Genomic DNA, 23,499 nt, shown 5'->3' on the forward strand with positions numbered 1-23,499 from the left:
AATCAGCTGTAGTTCAGATTTGCACTAAATGATGGTGTAAATATACTGTAGGTCTTTGTGGAACTCTGAAGAACTGGTCCCCACTGACTCCAGTTGTTTTGGAGAAGGCTGCTATGGAGTTGTGCTGCAGCCTCCCTGTGTGTTATATGGACAAACTTCACCTGAGTTTCAACTGGCATGAGGGGGAGGAGATGATGACACAATTTTCAGTTTTGGGTGAACTATTCCTTTAAGGAGAGAACCGCATTCTACATCTGAACTCACTACCTGGTATTGACACTGAATTAGAGAGCGGATTCAGTCTGTGTAGTGTGAACCGGACCGGACCGGACGGCTGGTTGTTACGTGACGTCCGGCGCAACACTCGTTACGTTACGTAACATTATCACTGTTAATTTGAAAGAGACATCGGTAAGTACATTTTCTATCCAGTCTGTTTCCTCAACATTGCGGCTGTCCCGACCAGTTCTGCGGTCTCGGCCCGGACCGAATGTTGTGGTTTAAAAACAGAGAACATGGCGCTGCTGTCAGCGGCGGTTCATTAACCCTTTAACCTCAGATCGGCCTCATTTGCACCCTGATGAGGAGGAAGCCTGATGAGGAGGAACCCTGATGAGGAGGAAGCCTGATGATGAGGAGGAACCCTGATGAGGAGGAACCCTGATGAGGAGGAACCCTGATGAGGAGGAAGCCTGATGATGAGGAGGAACCCTGATGAGGAGGAGGAACCCTGATGAGGAGGAACCCTGATGAGGAGGAAGCCTGATGAGGAGGAACCCTGATGAGGAGGAACCCTGATGAGGAGGAAGCCTGATGATGAGGAGGAACCCTGATGAGGAGGAACCCTGATGAGGAGGAAGCCTGATGAGGAGGAGGAAGCCTGATGAAGAGGAAACCTGATGAGGAGGAGGAAGCCTGATGAGGAGGAGGAAGCCTGATGAGGAGGAGGCCTGATGAGGAGGAAGCCTGATGAAGAGGAGGAAGCCTGATGATGAGGAGGAACCCTGATGAGGAGGAAGCCTCATGATGAGGAGGAAGCCTGATGAGGAGGAACCCTGATGAGGAGGAAGCCTGATGATGAGGAGGAACCCTGATGAGGAGGAGGAAGCCTGATGAGGAGGAGGAAGCCTGATGAGGAGGATGAAGCCTGATGAGGAGGAAGCCTGATGAGGAGGAGGAAGCCTGATGATGAGGAGGAAGCCTGATGAGGAGGAACCCTGATTAGGAGGAGGAAGCCTGATGAGGAGGAAGCCTGATGAGGAGGAGGAAGCCTGATGAGGAGGATGAAGCCTGATGAGGAGGAAGCCTGATGAGGAGGAGGAAGCCTGATGAGGAGGAAGCCTGATGAGAAGGAAGCCTGAGGAGGAGGAAGCCTGAGGAGGAGGAAGCCTGATGAGGAGGAGGAAGCCTGATGAGGAGGAAGCCTGATGAGGAGGAGGAAGCCTGATGAGGAGGAAGCCTGATGATGAGGAGGAACCCTGATGAGGAGGAGGAACCCTGATGAGGAGGAACCCTGATGAGGAGGAAGCCTGATGAGGAGGAGGAAGCCTGATGAGGAGGAACCCTGATGAGGAGGAAGCCTGATGATGAGGAGGAAGCCTGATGAGGAGGAACCCTGATGAGGAGGAAGCCTGATGATGAGGAGGAACCCTGATGAGGAGGAACCCTGATGAGGAGGAAGCCTGATGAGGAGGAGGAAGCCTGATGAAGAGGAAACCTGATGAGGAGGAGGAAGCCTGATGAGGAGGAGGAAGCCTGATGAGGAGGAGGCCTGATGAGGAGGAAGCCTGATGAAGAGGAGGAAGCCTGATGATGAGGAGGAACCCTGATGAGGAGGAAGCCTCATGATGAGGAGGAAGCCTGATGAGGAGGAACCCTGATGAGGAGGAAGCCTGATGATGAGGAGGAACCCTGATGAGGAGGAAGCCTGATGAGGAGGAGGAAGCCTGATGAGGAGGATGAAGCCTGATGAGGAGGAAGCCTGATGAGGAGGAGGAAGCCTGATGATGAGGAGGAAGCCTGATGAGGAGGAGGAAGCCTGATGAGGAGGAGGAAGCCTGATGAGGAGGATGAAGCCTGATGAGGAGGAAGCCTGATGAGGAGGAGGAAGCCTGATGAGGAGGAAGCCTGATGAGGAGGAGGAAGCCTGATGAGGAGGAAGCCTGATGAGGAGGAGGAAGCCTGATGAGGAGGAGGAAGCCTGATGATGAGGAAGCCTGATGAGGAGGAAGCCTGATGATGAGGAGGAAGCCTGATGAGGAGGAAGCCTGATGAGGAGGAAGCCTGACTCCCGGCTCCGCTCCCAGCTCGCTCTCCCGAAACGTCTCCTGCCCCCGACCCTCCCACCCCGGAGAAGAGGAGAACCGATGTCTGGAGAAACATTAGCAGTTGACTAGCCAGCTGCTAATATTGGATGGCCAACTGTTAATACTGGCTAGCCAAATGCTAATGCTTCTGTCTCAGGCAGAGAGGAAGCAGAGAGCGGGCAGCTGTCCTCCAGACATCAGGTTCCCTCTGCTCCGGGGTGGGAGGGCCAAAACTGACAAAAACACCTTTGCACTCTGCTCACAAAAATGAGCATATCTCAAGAACTAAAAGATGTAAATAGTTCAAATAAATGTTATAATGGGGTTTTTTTTGTTTTTTTGTTTTTTTTGTAATTGTAAAAAGTTTTATGTTATTTCATTCCTCACATTATTGTAGATAGCCATCAGTTTTGGGAGTTTTTTTTGTTTGGTTGGTATGAATGTTTTTATTTTGGTTATAACATTGTTATTTTTTATGTCTTTTTCGTTGGCAGTTTTCTGTTCTGTCCATTATCCAAACCCCAGCCTGTTTCTCTGCTGCAGTGCATTCTGGTCTCTCTCCTGCTCCTGTGGGTGGAGAAATTGGTCTCTCTCCTCTTCTCTGATGGATCTCTCCCTGTATGATTGTTGAACGTCTCTTGGTGCAAAATGGCGGCTCTAGAAAGAAGCCCTCGCTCTTTGATTCTGAGGGACTGACACCAAAACCTGACCTTTACCTCTGAGGTTTGAGATCGCTGATCTACGATTGGCCAGTTATCCACGAAGAAGAAAAATACACCAAACAACAACAAAATAGCCCCTGAAATGCAAAGTACATCACCAATAGCTGTTTTTAAGTACCCTATAGCTCTGTTATTTCAGAACCACGGACAGGCAGCGCTGTTTGTTGTGCGTTGGTTGTGAAGAGATTTATTTATTAGATTTGAACCTCACTGTACGCAATGTGATAAAAAAAAGTTAAAACTGCTAGTTTGCTTGCTAAATAGTTAGTTCAACTTTCGCACCATTCCACAGAATGGAAACGACAGGGAAGTGAAGTTTCGGTCAATGAGAGAGAGAGAGAGAGAGAGAGAGAGAGAGAGAGAGATGATTTTAGCAGTCATCTAATCGTTCATAAATTATATTATTTTGCGTAGACCTACGTTCTGAGTGTTTCAATTCCCTAAATTGTGCGAGGACACTCAGGTTTAATACTGGCTTCACCACTGCTGTGAAATAAATGTATTATTTGATTTTGGTTGGTTAAATCAATGAATTTCATTAAACCTACCACCAGACCAATTTTAGGTGGTGACCTGGCAATCTGCCCCAAATATTCCTATTTCATATTATGGCCATGACGCACAAACACATGGAAAAGGTAAGGTAGGGAATTGTTCGCATCTAGTGAAAACGCCACTATACTGCCACCCACAGGATGAAGAAAATGCAGAAATAGGCATAGCAGGATGATAACCTACTGTTTCACTATATAAAAAGATTTGCCCCCTCGCCCTTTTTAACTGCCCCCTCAGTCACTTCATCCTGGCGCCGGGCCTGAGCCACCAGCAGTTAAAGCTTTCTAGGGGGATTTTGCCTTTAACTTCTGTTCATCCAGTGGTGAAGGTTTTGCTGAGCAAGCATGCTCCTCTTCACTCTTTGCAAACGTCTTCATTTCTGTTTCCACGTTTGTTGTCGTCAAATTGAGTTGTTTGTTCTTCAGCTGGGACAGTTGACAGAAACAGAGAGCTCAGCTAAATGGAAGAGAGAGCAGTAATACAGCGCTCATTATGGGATGGCATTGTTTCATTTACCTCTCTCTCTCTGTTTACCCTGAGGTAGCTGACGTCATCCCTTTCTCCTCGCCGTCTCCCGACTCCTACGGTTCCCACACTGCCTCTCCATGGCTGAGTCACACTGCCACACACACACACGCACACACACACACACACACACACACACACAGAGCCCTCTCCAACCACACCCCTTACAGAGCAATTTGTGAAAACTCTGTGTGTGTTCTTTAATTACGAAACCCTTTACAACCAGACTTGAGTCTCTTCTCTCTGTGTTGAAACCTTACAGCAGTGATTCTCAACCTTTTTCATATCAAGGACCCCAAATTTAGTCCACATTAGGGCCAGGGACCCCCATTTGATGAGATTTCGTCTCTTGGACCCAAATTGGAGAATATTTTTTATTGTTAGACATGATTTTGTCCAGAATTCCATGACTATCTTTATTGTAGGTGGAGAGATAACAGAGTAACTATGATCAAAACAGTCATTATTCTACATTCAATTCTGTTAACTTCTTGTTTGTGAAATAATGGTGAAGTTTAACAATTCATCAATTTGCTGGGGACCCCCTGGAACCCCCTCAAGGACCCCTGGTGGTCCCTGGACCCCACGTTGAGAACCCCTGCCTTACAGCACCAACAGTGTATATATTATGAGTGGACGGGTGGACGGGTGGCCTCAGCGAGATTTGTACCCCCAACCCCGGCAGTGTTAGCGCCTTGCTCCACAGCATCACCTCTCCTCTCCCTGTCAGCTTCCAAACTCTCTTCAACGTCTTCATCCACTGAACTGAAGCCGTTTCTTTTCCTTTTTTCCCTCTCAGCACAAAGGCAGACTCGGGTTTCCCAGATGGATTAGTGGAATGCAGCGGAGGCGGCGGGCGTTAGCGATCATAACGACCGAGTTAGCTCTGCTCCGCCAGCCGCCTTTGAAGTAGCGAGAGTGCAGAGGTTCGGGTTTCACGACCTGGACCGTTAAAACCGCCAAAAAAAACTTCACTGTTGGACACGGGATCGTATTTGTCGTCTCTGAAGCTGCTTTGTGCAAATGCGCGCACACACATACACAAGGAGGAGCTCTTCAATATAAGACTACCCTATTCCCTAGTGTGTGTGTGTGTGTGTGTGTGTGGGTATGACTTAAGTCACTTTCAGGGACACAAACCAGACTTAAGACCGGTTGATTAGGGGCGGCTTGTGCAACTGGGGACAAAAGCCGTGTCCCCAATTGGTAAAAAGCTGATTTTTGGGTCAGTGGTTAAGGTTAGGGTTAGGTTGAGGTTAGGGTAAGGGTTAGGTTTAGGCAAGTAGTGGTTATGGTTAGGGTAAGTCTCCAGGAAATGAATGTAAGTCTATGTAAATACCCCAAAAGTGACATAAGTAAGACTGTGTGTGTGTGTGTGTGTGTGTGTGTGTGTGTGTATGTGGTAGAGCAGTGATTCTCAACCCTTTTCATATCAAGGACCCTAATCTAGTCCGCATTAGAGCCACAGACCCCATTTGATGAGATTTTGTCTCTCGGACCCAAATCTGAGAATATTTTTATTGTCAGATGTGATTTTGTCCAGAATCCCATGACTGTCTGTATTGTATGTAGAGAGATAACAGAGAAACTATGATCAAAACAATCATTCTGCTACATTCTCTAATTGTGTTAACTTCTTGTAAATGAAATAATGCTGAAGTTTAACAATTCATTAGTTTGCTGGGGACCCCCTGGAATCCCCTCAAGGACCGCTGGTGGTCGCCGGACCCCACGTTGAGAACCACTGTGTTAGAGTAAAGATACCACAGTAAAGATACTAGGGTTCGACCGATATGGGTTTTTGAAGGCCAATACCATTAATGACATTTTTGTAGGCAAAGCTGCCGGCAGATATTTTGTGCCAGTTTTTAACAGATTTAAATCAGATTATTTTCATGTCAAAAAAACAAAACAAAAAAAAAACACGTTTACTGTTTCACTCCCCGATTTTACTGTTGTCAGGGTGGAAAAGGGACACAAAAATTCTCAACTGAACTCCAGACTAATGAAATGTTTTTAGGGTTAGCAGCTCTTTAAGGCAGGGCGACCCACAACACAGACAGACCCCTCACCCCCCCTTCCCCCAAACACACACACACACACACACACACACACACACACACACACACACACACACAGACATGCATATGCATACAGTGAGGCACACATGTGCAGACACACACGCTCGCACATACAGTCATGCATGCACAAACACAAACTGAGCCTTCTCCATTGCAAAATAAGGTGTGTGTCCAACTGTTAAGAAAAGGAAAGAGAGAGAGAGAGAGAGAGAGAGAGAGAGACAAAGAAGTGGAAGTTGTGGCCTGGAACGAGAGGAGACCACAATAGCAAAAGAGAGAGAAGAAGGAAGAGGAGGAGGAAGAGGGGATTTTACAATCAAGGAGGGGGAACATTGGCATCACGGCATCAGAGCAGGAAAACATACCGGCCGCAAACCGCTAAAAGACGGTTCAACTGATCAGTCACACGCGCCGCCCATATCCCATAAACCCCTGCTCTTATCCACGGAGAGCATCTCCTCCTGCTTATCAGTCTCTGATTTTGATCGAGGACCCCGCACCCCCCCCCACCCCCCACCCCCACCCCGCCCGCCCGCCCCTCCTCCTTCATTTCAAAATGACCAAGTTTGCATAACTGCAAAAAAATGCACATAAACACTGCCTTCCCTTCTGAATCGACCACACTGAAGCAGCCTGTTTGGAACAACAGTGTCGCGGCGAGGGAAAAAAGCTGGCTCCCCTTATTTGTTTGTTATGCTGGAGGTTGGGAGGCTGGGGACGGAGATTCCTGTAGAAACGCATTTGTGAGAACGTCTCACGCTGTTTATTTGTGAGAGGGACGGACGGCTCTGCTGTGCACACGCCTCTGTGAACGCTCTCACGTGTCCGGAGAGGCCGGAGTGAGATAGAGAAGAAGAACAGGACGAGAGATGGTCGGCGACCCGGAGACAAAGCGGCCCCTGTCCACCGCTCTCATTAGCCGAGCCGTCTGGGTCCAAAGAGCAACAAACTGAAGCCCATGGCCCAGAAACTACGACCGAGAGCACATGAGCCAAGTGGAATCGACTCTGTTTTCTACAGGGGGTTCGAAATGTCTGGAAACACTGACTCCCTGCCAGAATGACAACATGGCCACCGCCAACTTCCAGACACACGCTACTACAGTAAAATCAGAATACTATTCATCTGACAAGGCAGATAGTAGCACCAAAGATGCTCTATACACACAAGATGACGCATTACAAACTGTGCCAATGGTATGAAATGGTATACACTTCCTGTCTCCTAAGTGGGCGTGGTCGCCTCTCCCCCCCATCCCCCCACCTCGTTTGGAAGTGTTGTGAACTTCGTGTGGATGGATGAAAGCAGATTGGGTTGTGCGTGGCATGATGTTGGCACGGTGGCTCAGTGGTTAGTGCTGTTGCCTCACAGCAAGAAAGTCCTGGATTCGAACCCTGGTCCGTCCCAGGTCCTGTTTGTGTGGGTTTCCGCCGGGTGCTCTGGTTTCCTCCCACCATCAAAGACATGTATGTGAGGGTTCATACTCCTGTCAGCGCCCCTGACCAAGGCACTGGCAAAAGAACTGGAGTTGGTCCCCGGGTGCTGTACTGTACTGCAGCTGCCTACTGCTCCTAGTGTGTGTACAGGATGGGTCAAATGCAGAGGACAAATTTCCCCACGGGGATAATAAAGTATACAAAAAATGTTTTACATTTTTGAATTCATGGTTTCAAGTCCCTTTAAATTTCTGTTTATCCAGTTGGAAAGCGTCGGCAGCGTTGCAGTGAAACCAGACCGACGGGAGATATGATGATGTTGCCAAATCTCGCGAGAGTGTGTTGCTGAGACAGAGACAGATCTCCAACAAAGTTAATTTTCTCCTGATTTGTCCGTCTGAAAAATGGCATTTTAGTGTCAGAATGTTCGGAAGATATGCGGCTTGTGGAAAATGGGTCCGATATTTACTTCGGTGACTATGGGGCGAAAGAAACAGTCATAATCTGTGCTCACGTTCACTTCTCCCATTGGACTGAACAGACTCAGGACCTGTTAGTCTCCTAAAGGGGCGGGGCAGTGGAGAAACCCATGTGACACAGATACAGGAAATGACTCGCAGTTGCGCCGTCTCGTTTCTAAACCATCTCTGGTAGTACTACACATTTGCACATTGTAGTTTTAGTTCTACAACATTTCTCAGAGGCAGCTCTGCTCTGGAGGCAGAAATAATCTGATTGGTTGAGCTAAACCTCAGTGGGCGGAGCCAAAAAAACTGTTTTTCTGGCTAAGTAACAGAGGAGGAAGCCTAATGAAGCCTAGCACTCTGCTACTAACTGAAAAAATACAATCTAGCCATACTATGTTATCTAGGTTAGCCTAGCTGACCTTCCAAGTTCAAACCAGACTAGCCTATAGCTATCTAGATAAGCTCGTTAAGGTGCCATGCCATTGTTCCGACGGCCCATTATTCCGAAACCCCAATAGTCCGAAAACTCCATGCCTGGCTCCATCCACAACCGTGGCTTCTGACAGCCTTCACCGTAAACTTGCTCTAACCCTAACCTCAGTGACCCCATGCCTCAACCCAACCACCTCCGGGATAACGGGCTGTCGGACAAATGGGCTTTCGGTCCAATGGGTGGACATTTTTCCAACTATTGGGGTTTCGGGAACAATGGGCAGTCCCCGCTAGTTAGCTAGTCATTGCCATTTATATTTTTTGTTTATATTTTGATCAGAGTTCCTTAGCTAAATTGTAAATTGTACTCCGAAAAACGTTTTCTTTGGCTCCACCCACTGAGGTTTAACTCAACCAATGAGATGCGGCTGGTTTTAGATCACATCTTTTATCAGCCACGTCTGGCTCAGTCATGGAGGTCCACTGGAGAATTTCCACATGTAGGTTATTGTGACAAAAACAGTCTTGTCTTTAGTCCTAGTCTTTACTCAGAGCAAACAGTTGGTTCTTGGATTGGTTAGCTAGCTAACTAGCCAGCAGGCTAATTCTGCAAATCAACCAATGTTGATGTTAACATGCAACTAATAGCTACTACTAATGCTAGCTAGTAGGAAACTATGTAACGTTTGCTAGTGTGCTAATCAGATGTATTAACAACAAGACAGTGATGCTAACCAGTTACACGAACAATCAGATGGATCAGTGATGAAATGATCTGGTCCCAGTCTGAATCAGAATAGAAGTTAAATGCCAAACTCCTTATTCATTGGTTAGGAAACATGTGATCCAGGTGTTGCCATATGATTCCAGCCTGTGTACAGTAGTACCAAATACTTAAGAAATATACTGTAACTCTCACAATAAAACAGGACAGTATTGCCAGGAACAAACACAAAGACTTTTATTTCTCAAGGTCCAAAAAACTCTAAAGTGAAATATACAGAGGCTGTTTTTTTCTATTCCTCCGTCACAAACTAAAAGGGGCTAACGACTGAAATCAAACATGTATCTCACAGCCTTGTTTTATCCTCCAATCAAAAGGCAACGCATGTCACATGACAGCTCTACAGTGTTCTTATTGGACCCAGTCTCTTCAAGTACTTATGCAGGTTTAATCCCTCAGGATGCGAGTAGCAGTTATAAACACATGGAAACATGGGTGGTTGTGTTTCACAGGATCCAATGCCTCTCCTTGGTGCTGTGCTTGACACTTGTTATTACATTGTACACAAACATTAAGCTACAAAAAAGTTCTGTTCCCTTGAAGAATTTCTTTTCAGTAGCAAGCAATATGTCTGCCACCATGTTGGTTTTTATAAAATGACCCTGCAGCAGCGATATCTCTGCCCCCGGCACTCAACCCCCTCCCTTTCCATTTACATTTAAGTACTTACAAAAACACCCTGGCAAACATACCAACAAAACGGTATCAAACAACAGAAAATGTACAAAACATTTTGTTGAGGCACAAAAATGCCCATTCCAAATTGCTAAAAATAAACTATTCTTTCAAGAACACTTTTGGCATTGACGAAAAATATATTGAAACAATATTTCCATCAAGAATAAGGAAGTCGTAAGCTTACAAAGCTGTCAAACCTTCAACTCTAAACAATGCATATAAATAAAAAAAGGAATGATATCTTAAGGCTCTTGATTATTAAGTTAATAAATCAAATATACACAATGATTAATTAAAAAATATGTACACATCTATACAGAAACATTCTACATGGACACTTAAATTCTTCATATTGGCAGCAACTGCTGACAGACTCAACCTGCCCCGAAAAAAAACAAAAAAAACAAAAAAACAAAATAAAAATAAATAATCTTATTCTTTTTTTTTTTTTATTTGATAGGTGCTGTGGTGCGGCACTGCAGCAGCACATTCAAATACAAAACTCATTCTCAACTGAGAGATATTGATCGTGCACGTAAGGCTTATTAGGAAACACCTTGCCGAGTTTCCGACAGCGGCTTACAGACCGAGCTCCTGCACGTACGTCGAGATCTCTTCGTTTACGCAGACGGAGAACGCCGTCGAACTCATCGCGCACGGCAACATGGGAGTGCAGTACCCAGAGATCCAGCCGACCACGGCGGACCGTTCATACCAGTGTCAGCCAGCTTGTCAAAACATAAATTAAAGAACAAGGAGAAAATTCGTCTTGAAATTTTCACTAAAAAAAACGAAACGAAACAAAAAAACAACCGAAAAAACGACGAGACACGACAGTTTTCCACCACTAGGGGGGGAGTGTGATCTCCGCTGACCGTCCAGGCTTTAAGGGAAGCCATTTTGAGCCCCATTGGCTATACAATGTACTCCATCCTGTTTACGCTCTGTGCCGACTCCAGTTCCCTGTTGTCCTGTTTGTTAGTCCAGTGGGGGGGTTTGCCTGTCATGTGGTGGGGGGGGCGTTCTTCCCAATCTACCAGCGTGTACGCCGGCGCCCTGGGGAACCTCGCCTTCTGCAGCCTCTTCTCCACTTCCTCCTCGTCCGATTGGCTCCCGCCGTCCGACTTCCTGACCTTAGCGTTGACGGAGTTCTTGTCTTCGTAGTGGTGATGGAGGAGGAGGTGGTGGTGGCCTGGGGGGTTTTTCTCGATGGGGTTCTTGATGTGGTTGAGCTGCTCGCGGGCGTTGTTGACGCCGTTGTTGATGGCGTTGTTGTCCTCGGCCGTGGGCGCCAGCGACGCCGTCTGGGTGCTGACCCCCGTGTGGGTGCTCTGCTTCCGCCGTTTCCTCACGCACCACAGCAACGCCGAGGCCACCGCTATCAACCAGATGACGATCACCACGGAAACCAGCAGCGGCACTAGGTGGTCTGCTGGACGGAGAGAGAAATGGAGGTCAGTGATCAACTGAAGACATGAGATGAAGAACCATTTGAGTCTTGTTTTGAAATGTTTTGGAAAGCCAGGATACTTGGCAGCAATCTCGGAACCCATCGTCTATTGGTCCAATTAGCAACTTGAGACGTGAGAATAGATATAGATATAGATACAGATATCTGTTTATAGAGATTAGCCGAAATGTCGTCTGGACCTAAAACACCTACAAAAAGTATCGATGTAGACGTCGTCTCTCAACTCCGACTCCATTCTCGCGTCTCAAGTTGCTAATCGGACTGTAAACAATGACCGGCGCACGGAAGAGGAAGTCTTGGCCCGGATGTCCGCTGGCTGCACCGGAAACCCCCAAATATTGGCCGTCGCCCCCAGAGTCTAATCATCGTCAGACCGATAGACGATGGGTTCAGAGATTGCCTTGGCAGATGGTCAATCCTCAGTGTTCTACATCACCTGAATGTCCACAACCTCTAGTGTCTTCAGCTATGAATGTGCACATCATCCATCGTCTTTAACTATGAATTCACACAACATTCAAATCTACAAGGTGCCCGAAAAGTCTGGAATCAAAGTGAAACTGGCAACTAAATGCATTTTGAAACCACGCCCCCATGAAGAGACCAGAAGGTTATGCAGGAAGGTGCCCCAAAATCTAAACAGATCATCTACTTTCTGTTATGTATTGTTCTTGAGTTATTGTGTCTACACACAGACAGATGCCACCATAACAACATAATGTCACACATGTACTGTGGTGGTGGGATATAAAAAATAAGGTGTTTCTGCTATCCCTATGATTCCAGACTTTTCAGACACCCAGTGATGACATTTACAGACATCAGTCATCTGAAAACTCAAAATCAGCTTCTATAGTTCTTAGTCTGGAGCTTCAACTGTCAAACACTGAGAGGAACCTGAAAACTATAAACCAATAGTTTCTACAAAGAAGAAGACTAGAAGTATGGATTCATGGTTTTTCTTCTTTTCTGTTTCATTTAAAAGTGAGATGGTTTTTTTTTTGTCTTTCATCTCATCTGCACACAATTCATTTTTCTCTTTTGTTTCCGTCTTTTTAAAACCAAACCGGGTCCAGCTGCTCGCTCACCGTTGGGGTTGTGGCTCTGTCGCCTCTGGACGCGAACCTCGGCGATGGCGCTGATGATGGTGCTGTTGGCGTTCCTCTTGCTGACCAGGTCCATGATCCTGTCAGTGATTTCCTTGATGAATGTGATGCCTCTCTTCTGCTCCTCAGTTGACTGAAATATTCAAGATAAAAAGTTAATTACCGATTAGCTGATTGTTGAATCTGTGACATTTAACATTTCATTCAACATTTTGCTACTCTATCGCTGATCGACTTCACACTGCTGTGATTCAACCTATTCCCAGTTCATGAAAGCTTTTACAATCACTGTTGGGCAGATCTTTCCCGGTAAAAAATCCTCTGGCTCACAGGATGTTATGTTTCTGGAAGGAGCAACAACGGTTTCAAACAAAGTTTAAACTGTTAGCTTCAAAACTTGAGCTTTCAAATTGTGGTGTACTTTTTCCAGATGTTAATTTCTTGACTGGATATGAAGATTTTAAGTCTGTGTTTAACATGATGTATTCTGATAGTGGCCAGACAATATGACTGTCAACTAGACCAGTGTTTCTCAACATGAGGTCCGGGGACCACCAGGGGTCCTTTAGGGGTTCCCCAGCAAACTGATGAATTGTTAAACTTCAGCATTATTTAATTTACAAGATCTTAACGCAATTAGAGAATGTAGAAGAATGACTATTTTGATCATATTCTCACTGTTATCTCTCTACCTACAATACAGACAGTCATGGAATTCTGGACAAAATCATATCTAACAATAAAAATATTCTCAGATTTGGGTCTGAGACAAAAATCTCACAAATGGGGGTCCGTGGCTCTGATGTGAAGTCAATTAGGGGTCCTTGATATGAAAAAGGTTGAGAATCACTGAACTAGACCATATCACTCTATAGCTGAACATTATTTTACACTACAACTAATATCACAATATATTAAATGACTGTGGTTCTGCAACTACATTTGCGGTCATACATTTTCCCATACGGTACTTTTCCAGAATTTTTGTGCAATTCCCAAAGATTTTTTCAAGATGTGGAAATTATCAAATTCATTTTCCAACCCGTATAAAATCTCAACGTTATCGTGAAAACGTGACTCACGATGGCTGCGTGGATCTCGTTGCTGGTGCTGAGCGACGGTTCGCAGGTCATGGAGATGGAGGAGTCGGAGGAAAGGTTCCTGACGATGTAGAGGCTCCTCAGCTCGCGACACACCTGCTCCACCGTCACGCCCTGCAGCACCACCCCAGGACCAGAAACTTTACTTATACAGCACTTCTCAAAACAGTACGTAAGGTATCAGATGTTTAGTGTAGTAATTGCTAGGGCTGGGAATAAGAAAAACCTATTGGTGCCATACCGATTTTTGTAATTAGTTGTAAGGCATCAAAAAGATTCAACACGTTAGATTCTGATGTTGAGAACTCAAGGTTTCCCCTAATTTATGCACCTTTCTACTGAGGAAATCAACTGAAAGTGGTCTGATTCTACTTAGAACATTAGATGGCATATAGAATTGTTACACACGAAATAATTTACTCGAGCACATACTGAAATGTGTTTTCATTCAACAAAGTCTGGTGTTGAAAAAAGTATCCTTTGATAACCGTATTGAATAGGCCAGGTGATGTCACCCCCTGATGTACTCAATATAAGGTGACATCACCTGGCACCAAAGATCAGCCAATAGCAGATGACCAGTTCAGTACCCTACTTTTCACCATTAGGTGTCAGGCATCACCACAGATTTAGGTTTGGGGTTTAGTTAGTCTTTAAAGCAGTGGTTCTCAGCGTGGGGTCCGGGGACCACCAGGGGTCCTTGAGGGAGTTTCAGGGGCTCCTCAGCAAATTGATGAATTGTTAAACTTAAGCATTTTATTTACAAGAAGTTAGAGAATGTAGAAGACTGACTATTTTGATCATAGTTTCTCTGTTATCTCTCTACCTACAATACAGATAGTCATGGAATTCTGGAAAAAAAAACATATCTAACAGTAAAGATATTCTCAGATTTGGGACCGAGGGACAAAATCTCATCAAAAAGGGGTCCGTGGCCCTAATGTGGACTAAACTAGGGGTCCTTGATATGAAAAAGGTTGAGAATCACTGCTTTAAAGTCAGAACCGTTACCAATGTCAAACAGTTTCCAATGATAGCTAATCACATAGTAGACTGCTAGGGAACTTACAGGACTATTTAAGCCTCACTTCTGTGACCCTAGAATGATCGTGGATGATAGAGAAGTGCCAGAGAAGAACCAGGAAGAAAAAGGTAGAAAAGTTTTATATAAACAAGACAGAAGGTGGAAGAAGAAGAGGAAGGCAGAGGAGAGAAAGAATGCGAAGCTTCGAGTTTTCAGTTCATACGACTGTTCCTCTAGAACCGACCTTTGTCATGATGTCTTTGTTGAAGGTGAAGGTCACGTTGGCGCAGCTGCTCTCCGGGGGGCACCTCGGCGTGGGCGGGGCCTGGTGGGCGGGGCTCCGGCACTCCCCCTGGCCGGGGCAGGGCTTCACGAAGCAGCGCTCGTCCCGGACGGCCACGCAGGTCTGACCGGCCGGACACTCGGCACCGCGGCTCTTGGCGAGGAGATTACAAGGTTTGGGACCACACCACACCTGTCCAGGACAAAAACCGGTAGAGGAGGTTAGATGGTCCCGCAGGTTTGGCACAGTCCTGCACCAAAATGTCTGCTCAGACCTCACATATACTTTACATCTGCACTGACCTGGTGCACTATGACAATATGCAGCCATGTGAATTCAGGCTCTCTAATGGGGTTTGACAGATTGGGTATTTGAAGGCCGATGCCAATAAAAATATTTGGATTGAAACTGTGGATAGCTGATATACTGTGCCAATATTTAATATGTCTAAATCTGACCATTTTCATGCCTAAAATTCTCCAAAATTCCCCCAGTGTTTCCCCTCTTGTTGGCAGAGCAAAAAGCTTCTGAAACAGTATTTAGACCATGTGACACTAAAACTCCAAACTCTCCATATCTCCATGCATTCTTTTGGTGAGTCTGATCAAAGTGTCTCATTAGAATCAGTTCAGGTCAAGGGCTTCCCATAGAAAACCAGTGTAGTATTGATCAATTCCACAATAAATATGTAAATCAGTCAAATTGCATCATATCTATCATATCAGAGGTAGATGACACTGACTGAACCAGACCCATTTTTTAATAAAAAGAACAATATTGGCCCATATACATATATCACTATTCTCTAATACCATAATTTATTTCATGCATCCCATTCTATTCACCCCTAACCCTGGCCCAGTGAGCTAGATAATACATCAAACTGCAGACTGTAGTTCTAATTGTATAAACATTTCTCAGAGAGGAAGAAACAATCTCATTGGTTGAGGTAAACCTCAGTGGGCGGAGCCAAATAATCACTGTTTTTGGAGTGCAAGTTAGCCAACTGGCAAACTTGAATGGCAAAGAAGGAACTCTGGTTGAAATATAACTTGAAAAATATAAATTACCATGGCATCATGATGTTGGCAGCAGACTAGCCAATTAGCTTACCTAGATAGCTCTAGGCTAGTATGGCTAGCTGAACTTGGAAGGTCAGCTAGCTAACTAGCTAACCTAGATAACTTAGTATGGATTGATTGGGAGTCATTCCTATGTTCCCAGGGTCCTATGTTCCCCAGCTCTATATAGCACATCATGGGAACCTGAAAAAGATGTTCCCCACAAAATCTACATTTACTTTTTTATTTTGTGGTCCAAAGGCCACATTTACCTCGCTGTTGAAAATCTCATCAAATCAAATAATAAAAAATAGGGTAAAATCTGACCCACAGAGAACATTGTTTTTTAATAGTATGGCATGCAGCAATAAAACATTCTGGGTAGTTTTGTGGATCAAACCCAACCCAAACAAGAGTTTGAGTCAAGTTAGAGTAAAATTTTATCCACAGGACCACCCAGACTCTTTAATATTCTCTGCCGGGTCAGATTTGACCCGGGACACCACAGATGTAACAATTTTTTATAGAGACCTTCAAAATCAAATAAAATGATAACCATTGGTTTTGTTGTGTTTATATCGCTGTTTTGAAGCCTTGTTCCAATAAAAAAAACTGGATAATATTTATGAAATATTTTAACTTGAAACGGGTCAAATTTGATCCAAACATTAATGTGGGTTAATGTGTGTTAACAGAATATTGAACTGGGGAACACAGGACCCTGGGGACATAGATACGCCCGCATAGATTGTATTTTGTCAGTTAGTAGCAGAGCGCTAGGCTTCATGTTAGCTTCCTCTCTTACCACTTTGCCTTTTTCACTGGGCTTCAGTCCAACATTACTTAGTCAGAAAAACAGTTTTTTTTTTTTTTTTAATTCAACCTCAACCAATCAGATTATTTCTGCCTGCCTCCAGAGCAGCTGAGTCAGAGAAATGTTTGTACAACTAAACCTTCAATTTGCGGTCAAACTAGTGTCAACAGACTAAACCTCAGTGCCCAAAGAATCAATAAGTATTGCTAAACGGTATTTATCCAGATAGATGCTGAGCTCTACCTTGGAGCAGGTGACTCTGCCATTCTGACACTGGCAGCTGTTGCAGTCTTCATCCCACCTGCTTCCATCCAGAGCCACCAGCCCAGCGGACACACAGCGTCTGCCAGACACTGCAACACAAAACCACCATCAGGATCACTGCCATCACCCAATTCAGATTCACTGTAAAGGGACAGTGCAGGACGTACAATTCATTTCAAAATCCTAGACCAGTGATTCTCAATCTTCTTCATATCAAGGACCCCTAATCTAGTCCATGTTAGGGCCACAGACCCCCCATTTGATGAGATTTTGTCTCTAGGACCCAAATCTGAGAATATTTGTATTGTTTGATATGATTTTGTCCAGAAATCCATGACTGTCTGTAATGTAGAGAGATAACAGAGAAACTATGATCAATACAATCATTCTTCTACATTCTCTAATTGTGTTAACTTCTTGTAAATTAAATAATGCTGAAGTTTAACAATTCATGAATTTGCTACAGGGACCCCCTGGAACCCTCTCAAGGACCCCTGGTGGTCCCCGGACCCCACTTTGAGAACCACTGTCCTACACTTTTCCCAGACTTGTTTCTTAACTGGACTCTGGACATTTTGATCCATGTTCAATATGATGGATGCAGATAGTGGCTGGGTAATAATGGCTAACCCTCACTCACCACTCTATGGGTCAAGTGAAGATTCTGCTTCATAACAATTATTACAATATATGAAATGCCAGTCTCCATGTGATATAGTATATGCATCATGGCCGAACAGTTATTTTCCATATCTTTTGAGACTTTTTGTGGCTTTTCCAAATCTTTTAAAACCTAGAAATCACCTGACTTGTGTAGGAACTAGGGCTGGACGATATGGACCAAAAATCATATCTCGGTATTTTGAGGCTGAATGGCGATACACAATATATATCTCTGTATTTTCTACGAAGTGTGCTAAATGTTCAGTTGTAATTAGGGCTGGGCGATATGGACAAAATCAAATATCACGATATTTTTGACCAAATACCTCAATATCGATATTGCGACAATATTGTAGGGATGACTATTGGTGCTTTCACAAAATATTTACACAATGAGATTTTTGATAAATAATCATCAGTAATGTGGATATAATGACTAAGTGGGTAAAGGCAAATAATAGAACAGCTAGAACAGTCTGGTAAGTTCAGAAAATGACATCACTTTACTGTAATGCAGCCTTTAAAACCAGGAAAAGACACTTATGCCATATCACGATATTACCATATCCAAATTCTAAGACGATATCTAGTCTCATATCACGATATCGATATAATATTGATATATTGCCCAGCCCTAGTAGGAACCCAAACTTTTCAAAACCTGGAAATTATCCAGTTCACGTTCAGTACTTTTCCAGATTGTCCGGACCTGTGTGGGACCCCTGGACGCACCCTTTGAATCACAATTACCCTCTGTAGTGATGCACTCTGGGATATGTAGGCCTTAAAGATGTCATAACTTGAAGAAAAGTGGTGACTCCTTGTATTGTGTGTGTGTGTGTGTGTATGTGTGTCTGCTGGCTTTACCCTCCTGGCAGCGGGGGCCGGTCCGGCCCGGAGGACAGAGGCAGCGGAAGCCGTTGATTTCGTCCACGCAGGTCGAGCCGGAGGCGCAGGGCGAAGACTGGCACTCGTTGATGTCTGAAAGGGAAGGTGTGGGGCAGAGGTTGGTGACAGTTGTTATTTTTGTCATCCCCCCCCCGCCCCCCCGATCTCATCTATCCATCCTCCGTAAATGAATCTGTCTGTCTTCGGTGACGGAGGGAAGGGAGAGGCTGAGAACCGGTCCGACTTGTTATTTTGGTTTTTAGACTGAAACCCGACCCAGACGGTTAGCGACATGACGAACGGGTCACACTGTTGTCGGAAAGAAAAGCCATTCCCAAGGCCGACGACGGAGGAAGACAAGATCCAACAGAAGTGCAGCGGAGAAAAATCTACATGAAAAAAAAGACCATGATGAAATCGTAATCTGCCTTTTGGTGGAGGCTTCTATGCAAAGTACCTCACTACAAAGCCCAGCAGTGACCGTCCTGCTGGAAGAAAATACTTTGTGGTAACAAAGTATGAAGTAGCACACATGGCATGCTATTGTGTGTGCACGATACATACAACATGCACTGGAGTTGCATAAAAAGTGTGAGAATACATACAAGTTGCACAGTAATCAGAACAGGGGTTGGTGAGGTCACACTGGCTCTATATGATCTATATCTATATATCATTCTGCAGCATCCCTCCAGTCTGCTGACCGATGGCAGAGCCAATCAGCTCTCAATGTGCCAGCTGTTTCTTACCTTGCATGGCAAACGTTTAATCAACAAATCTATCCATTATATTTTAAGCCTCATCCAAGTGAATATAGCTTTATACAAAATTTCAGGCTAATCATCCATCCATCCATTTCCTATACCCGTTTATTCCTATTCAGGGTCATGGGGGGGGGGGGGGGGCTATCCCAGCATGCACTGGGCAGAAGGCAGGGCAACACCCTGGAGAGACCACCAGTCCATCACAGCACAATATCTAATTAAACTAAAATAATCAATGCAATCAGGTAAATTAACTAATTATGGCAAGTGAGAGAAACCAGTTTGAAACTTGCTGAAGGAGCTAAATCGAGCACACACTTTAACACTTTAAAAAAAACTTGTGGGCAGAAAATAATGAAATTGACATCTTGTGCACTTGCTACACCATCTCCTGTCATTGATACAGTAAATTGTGGCCTTGAAATATTTTTTTTTCCTCCTGTGACCACTGCTGACTCCGTACCTTACAGCACCATGAGTGCATCGATTTTTAGCACTGGTGGCCTTGGAGAAAATAGAAAATCAAACTCCTAACCCTGGAAGTGTGAGTTCCTGGGTCTACTTGCCAAAAGAGCTATACAGTTTTGTTATGGCCGGCCCCAAGGGGAATCAAGCTACCAACTCCCATACAATCCCACCGAAGGACCGGGCTTTGGGTGTCCACCTCTGCAGAGAATTAGAGACGTTTAACAATGCTGGTGGATGTGATCGGCTCTCTAAGCCGCCTCACGGCTGAGACCCGGGGTTTGGAAGAGATATAGCCCCGGATCCATAAGCCCCGTCCTCCGCTGTGTGCTCCGACAACCAAATCCGACAGACCCTGACCTGCATTAACACAAACTTAACCCTGGCTTAGAGGCACTGAGGCAGAAAGAGAGCGATTGAGAGAAAGAGAGATTGTAAAAGTAAGAAGAGGGGAAATGGAGAAGGGCAGAAGGTGAGGAAGAGGGAGGCAGAGGGACAGAGAGACAGGAGAGAGAGAGAGAGAGAGAGAGAGAGAGAGAGAGAGAGAGAGAGAGAGAGAGAGAGAGAGAGAGAGAGAGAGAGAGAGAGATGTGAGTATAGATGGGAATAGTTGGAAAGGCAGGGAGGGAATGAGAAAAGAAATAATTGAAAGAATAGAACGGAGTAGATGGACAAGTAGGGAGAGAAAGGCAGGGGAGAGATGGAGGGAAGGTCAAAGGGTCAAAGGGTCAAAGGTCAATACTCACTGATCCTGCAGTCCGGGCCGGCGAACCCCGGAGCACATTCACATCGATACCAGTTGTCTCCATCAACACAAGTCCCACTGTTGTAACTGTAGGAAGACACAGCAGGGATTAGAACTACAGGTACAGTCTCATCTATATATACACAATGACATATATACATAACCCAAATATACAGTGACATATAATCTACATAATATGTCTTGTAGTGACGGGATGATATATCTAAATTCAACATATCTCAATACAAAATGTGTCAATCCGTCTGCTGTGTCAGGAACATGAATGGTGATATCAGCTCCATGTTATTCTGCTGTCAGGAACATGAATGGTGATATCAGCTCCATGTTATTCTGCTGTAGTAATCACTAATGAGACTCTTGACCATCACAGTTTCACAAGCTCTCCATCCAAATTATATTATTGTCACTTTGTAATAAAATTTTTAAATTGTTGTTTACATTCTAGCAGCCAATGGCATCGCTGGAAAGATTTTGAGTCTCAGAAATAAACAGAATTCTGCACAGTCAGACTTTGTGTGTGATGTTTCCTCTCTCCTTACAGCTGTAACAATAATCTCGGTGACCCTGCCAGTGGTGTGCACTATTTTAGTAACTGAGTATATTGCAGTATCTCACTATAGGACCAAATATATTCTGATAAGTAGGTAAAGGAAGCCAGATTTCCAAGCGTTTCTGGGAAAAAAAAAACGTAATGGTATGTTGCTCCTATCCAAGTCAGGAATGAATTGTTGTTTGTAAATTCATTACTTCGTTCTGGCCAAGCTGCAAAGTCAAAACTGGTCATAATTTTCACCTCAAAAGTTAGTTATAAATCTAACTCTAAGCCTCACTGGAACCTTTCTGCCTGACCCCAACTTCAACTGGAGACAGAAAAACACATTTTCTGTGTTCAGATAGAGTGAGAGAGATAGATAGATAGAGGGACTTTTTGACTTTGTGGCTTGGCGAGAAAGTGGAAACTGAGTAGATACGCTGAAACTGCCGATGACTGGCTTTATTTTGTTCCATTGTGTTCCAGGTTTGATTTAGTAAAACGGTCAAGATGATGTGGAGGAAACCAAAAATGAGAAAATATGTAATATATGACTGAGCCTTGTGCAGAGACTTCTACTCTTGTTTGTTGTGACAGAGCATGGTGTGTGTGTGTGTACATACATGTTATATATATGTTAGTGTGTGTGTATATGTGTATGTGTGCCTGTGCATTTGTGTGTGTGTGTGTGTGTGTGTGTGTGTGTGTGTGTGGTTGAATGTGTGAGACGGGGTTATCAGCACTGGGACATTCCACAGCACAGATCTGTTTACCAGGCTAATTCAGTTTGGGCTTCACTTACCATGGGTGGGGACTGCAGTCATTGGCATCTGGAAAATGAGAAAACACAAAATGTCGTGAGGCCCAGACTCACTGAGGCTGCTCACACCGAGCCGGTCTGCAGCGCTACACTGTGAGGCGTTTCCTGCTTCAGGTCAGTGAGTTTGTCCAGGTGAGAAAGATGACCTTTGACCTCTGGTGCCACCAAATAACAGCACCGAGAGTCTCAGTCCTCTAACAAGAGAGCTGAAACTCCAATTACAGTAAACCACCAAGTCTGGACTGATGCTCATATTCAGCTGTTTCTTCATGTGTTCTGAACTGGTATGAACACCACAGAAGAAGAGACAGACAAGTCCATTGTGTTAGATGAAGTTAACTGTGATTGGTCAGTGTGTGAACCTAAACCAACCACAATAATGCAACAATGTAAACTTTTCCACTGTTGTTTGGACCAGAGGAAATGAACTACAGGAGTGATCCCACCCTACATTAAGCTGGACTAGAAACACTAAATTAGCTAAGATGAGATCTAGAAGTCACAATAGAGACTCAATGTGACTAGAAAACAGCCTGAATGATAAAATGACTTATCAATCTGAAAGTCAAAAGTACGAATGCACGACACCTTTTCTATTTAACGTTTTTTTTTTACTGTCAATACTGATTACAAGTACTGAAGTTATAGTATTAGCCAACAACAAGTCAGCATCTATTTTAGTGAGCAATACAGACTAGACTATTAATCTGATGTCTTTAGGCAAAAATTATTCTGAATATTCCATTTTTCTCCATTAAGAGATCTAGCATGCTACAGAACCTTCACCTGCTTACATGAAAAAGGCAGAAAAACAGGTTTTGCCTTGAGTTCAGTCATGTTAGAGGCTCTTGGGATCAGATTTACGTATTGGGGAAGTTATCTGACACCGACACTAGGGCTGAACAATTAATCAAAATTTTATCGAAATCGCAATATGGCCTACTGCAATTTTCAAATCACAGGAGGCGCAATATTTGTTAAAGGTGAAATGTGTCAAAATAGCATTTTAAAGTAAATATTGTGGTGCTGCAGAGATGTCCTGGCCTACACATCATATTCTACAGACTTAAGAAAACATCTTTGTTTGGTACAGATCCCCCCAAAAAAACACACCATAATCATTTTAATACGTTTTTCAATGAAAATGAGAATAATGATGTAAAAATGATCATTCCCTCTAATATCACAAATCATATCGCAAGTGCAATATCAGTCAAAATAATCGCAATTAGATATTTTTTCAAAATCGTTCAGCCCTAACCGACACCCTGCTGCAGCCTCATGTGGACTCTGGCTCCGGACTCGGTCCCGGAGCCAGAGCGCTGTGCGGTGACTCACTGTGGCTGCAGGTGGCGCCCTCCCAGCCTTCCTTGCAGACGCAGCTGAAGGAGTCTCCGTCCACCACACAGGTTCCTCCGTTCTCACAGGGACTCGGCAGGCAGCTGCTGTTCTTCGCTGGAGACACAAACACAACGTTTAGCCACCGGAATAA

General features: G+C 44.5%; 1 protein-coding gene and 1 pseudogene across 1 annotated transcript in view; one reads left to right on the forward strand and one right to left on the reverse strand.

The window, feature by feature from the left end:
- The window catches only part of LOC139643218 (uncharacterized), a 32,910-nt gene extending 22,176 nt beyond the window's left edge, over nt 1-10,734 (forward strand). The window contains exon 4 of the mRNA XM_071518407.1: nt 10,615-10,734. Within this exon, the coding sequence (XP_071374508.1) occupies nt 10,615-10,734 (120 nt within the window). The remainder of the gene's footprint in view (nt 1-10,614) is intronic.
- Nucleotides 9,469-23,499, reverse strand: part of LOC139643219 (protein jagged-1b-like) — an 18,785-nt pseudogene continuing 4,754 nt past the window's right edge.

Source organism: Centroberyx affinis, unplaced genomic scaffold, assembly GCF_046629955.1.
Source record: "Centroberyx affinis isolate AG114_WGS23_722 - 3 ecotype Tasmania unplaced genomic scaffold, CSIRO-AGI_Caff_v1 ptg000580l_1, whole genome shotgun sequence".
Classification (NCBI taxonomy): domain Eukaryota; kingdom Metazoa; phylum Chordata; class Actinopteri; order Beryciformes; family Berycidae; genus Centroberyx; species Centroberyx affinis.